This window comes from Pseudopipra pipra, chromosome 7, assembly GCF_036250125.1.
Source record: "Pseudopipra pipra isolate bDixPip1 chromosome 7, bDixPip1.hap1, whole genome shotgun sequence".
Lineage (NCBI taxonomy): Eukaryota > Metazoa > Chordata > Aves > Passeriformes > Pipridae > Pseudopipra > Pseudopipra pipra.
The window spans coordinates 11,760,578-11,768,313 of NC_087555.1; the positions used below are offsets into that span (position 1 = coordinate 11,760,578).

General features: G+C 40.4%; 1 protein-coding gene across 2 annotated transcripts; it reads right to left on the minus strand.

Moving 5' to 3' along the window:
- Positions 1-277: 277 nt before the first annotated feature.
- Positions 278-7,255, minus strand: KCTD18 (potassium channel tetramerization domain containing 18). 2 transcript variants are annotated; one of them, XM_064662023.1, is made up of 7 exons: positions 7,232-7,255; positions 5,685-5,882; positions 4,413-4,624; positions 3,306-3,499; positions 2,142-2,236; positions 1,683-1,785; positions 278-966 (listed from the first exon to the last, which is right to left on the minus strand). In XM_064662023.1, the coding sequence occupies exons 2-7, from the start codon at positions 5,839-5,841 to the stop codon at positions 432-434; spliced, it is 1,296 nt and encodes a 431-aa protein (XP_064518093.1). In that variant the 5' UTR covers positions 5,842-5,882; positions 7,232-7,255; the 3' UTR covers positions 278-431. The 2 variants fall into 2 exon arrangements, with proteins under 2 accessions (XP_064518093.1, XP_064518092.1); XM_064662022.1 differs by lacking the exon at positions 7,232-7,255 and adding an exon at positions 6,417-6,501.
- Positions 7,256-7,736: the final 481 nt, after the last annotated feature.

A 7,736-nucleotide genomic window follows, 5' to 3' on the forward strand; every position in this document is an offset into this window, starting at 1 on the left:
TTGTATCTAAGAAAAGCTACTTGTTTTTATCTATTTTCCCCCACTTTAAAGGTACAAATTAAGGTTAACTCCAGTTATTTTTAACAATAGTTAAAGTTGATAAAGAGGTCTTCTTTTTTGCTGTGCAAGTACTCCCTTTAAAGTATAGCCCAACAGAATGTGAGATACTGGAACATTAAACTGCACGTGCTCCATGTTTGGTTTTTTTCTTTAATCCATTTTTCTTCCTCCCTTCCCAACATGTAAAAAATATTTAGAAATAAAGCAGAAAACACACTTCAATGCTCACTTAAAACAATTTCTTCCTATGCTTTTCATGAATTTCATCACCATTTTACACCTAATCTTTGATAAATGACCACACGAGATGATGATCTCTTCTTTGACCAGATGATGCAAAGCTGTCTGGTCTATCAGGCTGAAGTCAAACATTATCCATCCACTTTATCATTCTTAAGTGTAATACTTTCTGCTAATACAGCTGGTTCTTTCTTGTTCAGTACCACAGAAGTAGCAGGAATTTCACCAGCAGCACTGTCCTGTTCACTTGTTTTACTGGATACAGAAGAAGGCGGCTGAGATGGTGTCACAAGAAAAAGTGGAGTTCGTTTCAGCTTCACAACTCGGTTGTTTACAGGCTTCTTAGTCCCTGCAACCTTGAATGTCATTTGGCTTGGTGTCCCACTGCCAGCACCCTGCCTTCCACAGGGCACCTGGGGATTGCTGGGCACCAGTGAGCATGTTGTGGATGTGGTTTCAGAAGCTTCTCTGTGCAGTGTCAACCTTTCACTGCTGGGTCGTTTAAGAGTTGCTGCAGAACGTGAAGTACTGCAAGCAGCGACCTTTAGTGAAGCTGAATTCTTGACTTTTATGTGGGTACTTGTTGAGGGACCTGAGAACCTGATTGGCTTGGGACCCACTTTAGATGGCAAACAGTCTTCTTCTTCAGTATAGTCGATTAGTCGTCTGTAATATAGGGAACTTTATTAAATAAATGAACTATATATGTAAGTTATTCTTTTTAGAACGTTTTTACAAACCAGACAATATGTAACAGCCATCCACAAATAGGAAGTTATTTTAACTTTTGCTTGTTACAATATCATTTATGGTTCCCAACAGTTCATCCTACAATCAGGCTTGGCTTTCTATGAACACAACAACCAATCTCTTCTACCTCTGTAAGATGACATTAAAAACTGTAGCAGTAAAGTGGCTGTAGGGTGGCTCAGATAACTGTGTAACAGAACCTGCAAAAGGCTGCTTTAAGTTAATGTGTTGAGAATGGAGGTGTAGTCAAAAGTATCCCCATTAAACTGTAGAGAAGAAATTCTAGAAATTCCCTCTAAAAAGAAGGCATCTCACATACGTGAAAATCAGTTAACCTTTTAAAGTTTGCAGATAAATTTCTGTTTTAGCAGTCCATTTAACTAACACTGCTCTCTGCTTTTTGAAATTACTCCTTGCCAGGCTGCTGAGACCTCTAAAATAAAGTTAATTTGTTTCTAGCAGGCTCAGTTCTTCAATCAAGCTCTCATGATTATAAGACATTTTATAAAAATGTAAATAAAAACAGAAAACTCAACATGCATAGCTATTTAAGGAACCTGAAATTAGAGGCAAAAAAAAGGATTGCACTGTATTTGTGCTTAATTTAAAGCCATCTGTGTAAATCAGCATACCTTTTATAAACTGGTGGCATATGATGCAAACTGCCTTTCAGAGGGCGTTCTTCAAGAGTCCAACATTCAATCAGCTCCTGGGGCACTCTCCAGTAGCTGACACCTGCATTTATAAGCAACATTGTGTCGATGAGCTGAGAAACACAGCCAGCATCACCTGTGTAGACATCTGACCAAGGGAATGTGTGTGTTTTATGCAGCAGAATTTCAGCTTTGAAACTGCTGCCACAAACATTGTTTACAGCCAGCGCGCTTCTCCATTCATGTCAGCTCATGTCCCCTCCTTGGAACATCCCTTCAGTCTTCTGCCCCCCACCCCCCCAAATAGCCACTACTTTGGAATATTTTACATTACAAGTCAAAGTTTATGAAGAGTTTTTATGATAGTTAATTAGCAAATATTTTTCTTATTTTTCTGTTAAAAAGTAGTACTACTGGAATAAAAAATTAATACTCTACCTCTCCCTTCCCAGGCATCGAAAGCATCCATCATCTTTTTCAGTTCAGCAACTGAGTAATAGCTCCAGATGTACTGGACATTATTTCCAGCTTCTCTAGAAATATTGTTTTAAAGGTAATGGTTATGTGATAAATTTAGCTAAGTCCTTAAAAATGTAACACTGGTGAAATGTATCCTTCTTTTTACCAAATCTTAACTGTAAGGACTTAGCAGTAAATGTTTATAAAGTAGAAAGGAAAATGTTACTTGAATTTCATTTTCATTTGGATGAGAGGTTCTTGTCCTCCTGTGAATACCTATTGCTAAAAATGGATATTTCATGAAAGAACAGATGTTCATAAAATAATAATTACAGAATTAATGGTGTAAAATCTATTCTTCTAGATCTCAATCATTTATTCAAAGGGAAAATACAGTAGGAGGACAGATACCTGATATACTATGTTTCCAAAATACTCTTGGAATAAATATTAATATTTCCAGCCTAAATTTAGGAAAATATGCATCTTAATTATAATGATTATGAAACATGAAAAGCTCTCTCTTAATCAAAAGATACACAGTGAAGTGCACTTCTGACACTGTACTGTGGGACCAAGAGAAAGACAATTTGCTTCCAGTCATAAGTACAGGTCAACCAATAACTTCAAAATACTGCCATAAAAATACATGAATAGTATAGTAGAGATGAACATGTTCTTTATAGAATTAAAACCATCCTTAGCTCTTGGTGTTCAGCTGTCTTAGAAGACTGCAAAATACAATTGCATGGATCATAACTAACATTGCAAATATTTCTGGAAGTTTTTCTGGATAGGGATTCATTCACTGTATTTAGTGTAAATATTAGAAAGTAATTTTAAATTTTTGAGACATTTTAAAAATAACAACTCAAACACAATGAGCACTTACAGTAACTACATGCCAACCACCTTGTGTGGACTCTCAAATTCTTGTACTCCGTGCTTAGTTTTTATTTTGTTTGTTTGTTTAATGTTACCATTTGTATTAGCCAGTTGTTTTTGGAGCTGGAAAGAATCTGATTCCTTCCACGGATTTATAATACAATAATGCTATGTTATGGTACATATGACAATATTAGGCATAATTATAATATGTGAGTATTTATTCTCATTTCATAGTGCTTTCATGAGTCACCTTACCTTTTGTACATGCTTTTACTATGAATTTTCGTTCCTAGCACCTTATTAATTGCATCAGTCCCATCAGCTCTTGTGGCATACACACCAATAATTGTACTTTCACAGCTTGCTCCAGATGTGTTGAGATAGTGCAGGACCCACACTGTGGGCTTGGTACAAACTAAATCATAAGAATCACAGAAATCTAACAAAGCCTGGAAGAAACATAAAACAAAAAATACGGAATACTGATAAAAATATAATATCTTTAGTTGAATAAACTTTCATATTTAAATTTTCTTAAGTGGACCAGTGAGCTCTTTTAAGTAAATCAAGGATGTAGTTTTTCTAGAATGCTGGCTACAGTATTTCTTATCTGATGTTAACAGAGATTGTTGTGAAGCTAAGAGAAGTTTATGGAAAGGCAACAGAAATACTTAAAGGCATGGCAGCTCCTTAATATGAAGAGAAAGTGAAAGGCCTGGAAATGTTTTATGCTTTTCAAAAGGAAATGAGTAAGGAAGAATGTGAAGTACATGGAACAATAGCTTATTAAGAGAATGTAGATAACTGTCAGGACTAACACAGACAGACCTGGTAATATAAATTAATTTCCAATCCATTAATTAGAATTAGCTTTTAAGTTTTACTCTAAAATAGACAAACATTAGGATTTTCAATAGTATAGTAATTTTCCTTTTCTCCTTCCTTGTTCTAAGAAAATGTCAAAGTACATTTTGTCTTTTGAGTTTTAGGATGCATTTATGAAACTGAAAAAAAAAAATTGAACCTCTTGAAGGGATCAAATCTAATCTCAAGTAAAATTTGAAACCAAATAGGGAACTAAACAATGTCATTCCCACTATGCAAGTTTTACAGCAGACTTGCATGTAAAACAAGAGTCAAAGTTAAAGTATTGCTGTATTGCAATGATGGGAAAAGCTGCTGTCCTTAACTACTCTGCATTATCAAATCCAGGATTTCTTAAGCTAAAATTCTGAATTTACTCGTGATTCAGTGTGGTGATTAAGAAGCACTAACTTGCACATACTATAGTTTTAGTATCTGGTGCTAATGAATGATGCAGATTAGAGAGTACAACTCAAAAAATATAAGAATTGTTAAGACCTTTTTAAGCTCTATATTTGACCTTGAAGAATATGTCTCCATTTCATTGGCCAAATGGTCAGACAGGCTGTATGGATAAGGGATTCCAAAATAATCTGCTTCTTCCTGCAGTGCAATTCGAATTTGTTCATCTCCAGGAATCCGAACTTCTCCGTGAAGATAATCCAAAAGATACTTAAACAGGCCTCCATCTCGATCAATTAGACAAGCTCCTGAAAACATAAATAAAATTATTTAGAATACTGCTTCCAGCAAGTGAAGACAAACTTGTCACTTTCTACCAAATCATCAGGTAAAGCCTTTTGTATAAAACTTGTGTGCTAGTTTTACTTAGGAGGAGTAAGTATACTGTCTCTGTTCTTTTAAAACTATATTTTGTTTCCGTGGAATATTTGTTATTTGACGATAAAATTTTTAGTGCAGAAAACATTTCTTTGGAATTTCAGTGAGATCACTAATCTGCATAGAACAATGTCAACATGCCACCTCATCTGTACTACACTCTGCTTAAGATGTTAAAATCTAATTCTAGACACATTTCTAATTCTACCTGCAGGTACATCTTTACTCACTGTTCCAGGGATCTTTTCAATTTTGGACCTAGACTATTTAAAAGAGTTAAAATAGCATCAGCTCCAGTACATATCTAGTCAAACCTTCCTTGAATATTGGTCAAGTTTTACTGTATTTTTTCTCTCCTTTGCCTGCCAGGCTCAAGGACCCTACAGAAACCAACCAATCCATACAGGGCTGTGTACAACAGGCTGTTCACTGTGGCTGTGAAGGATAGTGGCTAAGTCCTGCCCATACAAATGTCAAACATTTCAGATATTTTGAGCAGTCCGACGTGTACAACAAGGAACTACTATTCTTCAGCCATCGTATCTTTAAACCAGACATACTTTGGCAGGATTTCCAAGTCACAAACAAGTGTGAAATTTGACCCATGAATAGTTTTATTCAAACTTTCATATCAAGCCATGGTGGTGAAAAATGCAATCCTTACTGGGTAATGAAGTGTTCTGAAACAAAGATTAGACCCAAATCTCCTTCTGTAATGAACAGAGATAATGAGATGCCTCTGGAGAATATAGGGGTTCACAAACAGGATCTGAGTTAAATGCCAAATACTCTGCCAACTTCAATTTATTCCATTTTCATATTCATACTGAAGAAGTACATTCTGAAGCCACAGTTTTGACTGGGATAAGGATGTATTTGCCACAGAGCTCCCTGGTCAGAATGTCGTATTTACAGCTTCAGTATATTTACCTGATTCATCCACTTTTAGAGGAAAGCGTCCACTAAACATAGAAGCCAGCATTGAGTCCTTAAAGCGGCACAAAGACTCCCGCCTGGCTGTGTATAAACATCCTCGCACATTAAGTCGTAGAACACTCTGGACATCTTCAACCTTGCCCTCTGCCATTGCATTCACCAATGATGATGTTCATTACGAGCTGTTCAAGCCTGAAACAGATACAAACAGAAGTAAATCTAATGCCATTTACAGACTGAACATACCGCATATGAGACCTAAGCATTAGGTCAGCTCTTACATCTTACACGATACCACTTTGAAAACAGTTCTGGAGATGTATTAGTGTAAATAGCGAAATATTCCACACCTTTACTATAAAAAGTGATGGCATTTTACTTTGCTAGGAAACACAAAGGTTACTCTTTTGAGACAACTGGGGAAGCACATTTACGTGGTCAGAATGTGTGAGCAGAGCACTGGAAGGACATCCTGGGAAATCTCGTTTTGAGGATAGGTCACAGCACTACAAATGCAATAATTTTGTACTAATAACAACGCGGCTTCTTTAAAATCCGATCTCTAATTAAAGCTGTTTTCACCAGCTGGGCCGCTCGCTCCCTCCCTCCCTTTCGTGGGGCGCTGCTCCGCCATAAAGGGGAGGCGCCCGCCCTCCCTCCGGGCTCGGGTCGGGCTGGATGGTTCAGCTCTGCCTGGGCAGGGGTCCCGCCGCCATCCTGCGTTACCTGCGCCGCCGCCTCCCGCGCCAGGGCCGCCTCACGGGCCTCGGCTCCGCAAAATGGCGCCGGGGAGGGCCGGGCTGGGGCCGAGCGGGGAGCGCAGGGGGGCAGCCCGTGTGCCCCTGCGGCGCCATCGCCAGCACCATCTCCGGGCGCGCCGCCGGCCGCCCGAGGGTCCCTGCCCGCGGGTACGGCGGGTTCTCCGAGTGCAGGGAGCCCTGGGGCTCGGCTGCCGCTGCCTCCCCGGCGCTGCCCGGAGGAACTCCCTGCGGTACGGCTGTGGTACCTGCGTCCTCCGAGGTGAGGCTGACCTGCCTACAGTCGGCTACTCTGAAAGGCACAAACCCTTCCGAGAACGTGCTTTTTTGGTTTGTTGGTTTTTTGGTTTTGTTTTGTTGTTTTTGTTTTTTTTTTACAAGTACGTGTTCACTCGGAGTGGGTTTGATTCAGTTGCTGGTTTTATAATCCCAATAATCATAGAATGGCCTGGGTTGGAAGGGACTTTGAAGATCATTTAGTTCCAACCTCTCTAATGTGGGCAGGGACACCTTCCACTAGACCAGGTTGCTCAAAGCCCTGTCCAGCCTGGCCTTGGACACCTCCTGGGATGATGGGGCATCCAAAGCCTCTCTGGGCAACCTGTTCCGGTGCCTCACTGCCCTCACAGCAAAGAAATTTTTTCCTAATATCTAATCTAAACCTACTGTCTTTCAGCTTGAACCCATTACCCATTCTCCTGTCACTGCATGATCTCGTACACAGTCTTGCCCCATGTTTTCTGTAAGTTCCCTTCAGGTACTGGAAGGCTGCAATTAGGTCACCTCGAAGCCTTCTCCTTTCCAGGCTGAACAATCCCAATTCTCTCAGCCTTTCCTCATAGGAGAGGTGCTCCATCCCTCTAATCAACTTGGTGGTCCTCCTCTGGACTCACTCCAGCAGATCCATGTCCTTCTTGTACTGGGGACCCCAGAGCTGGATGCAGCACTCCAGGTGGGATCTCACCAGAGGAGAGTAGAGGGGCAGAATCCCCTCCCTTGCCCTGCTGGCCACACTGCTTTAATGCTGCCCAGGACACGGTCAGCTTTCTGGGCTGCCAGAGCACATTGCTAAGTCATGTCCAGCTTCTCATCCACCAGCACACCCAGGTCCTTCTTGGCAGGGCTGCTCTCGATCTGAGAGCAACTTGAGCTGTCTCCTACCCCCCATGCTCCCATTTTATTTCACAGTGTGATGGAGTCCCTCTGGCCAGCCCAGACCAGGGCAGTGACTTCAGACCAAGCTGGAGCCCAGTTACTTCTGCAGCTGCACATCCCAAGTTGCAGCACC

What these genes read in the sequence shown, in the direction of transcription:
- KCTD18 (XM_064662023.1), bottom strand. Translation starts at nt 5,841, where the DNA reads ATGGCAGAGGGCAAGGTTGAAGATGTCCAGAGTGTTCTACGACTTAAT. An exon ending in TCTAAAAGTGGATGAATCAG is followed by an intron (nt 4,625 to 5,684) that starts GTAAATATACTG and finishes TTATGTTTTCAG; the next exon opens with GAGCTTGTCTAATTGATCGA. An exon ending in ATGCCACCAGTTTATAAAAG is followed by an intron (nt 967 to 1,682) that starts GTATGCTGATTT and finishes CCTATATTACAG; the next exon opens with ACGACTAATCGACTATACTG.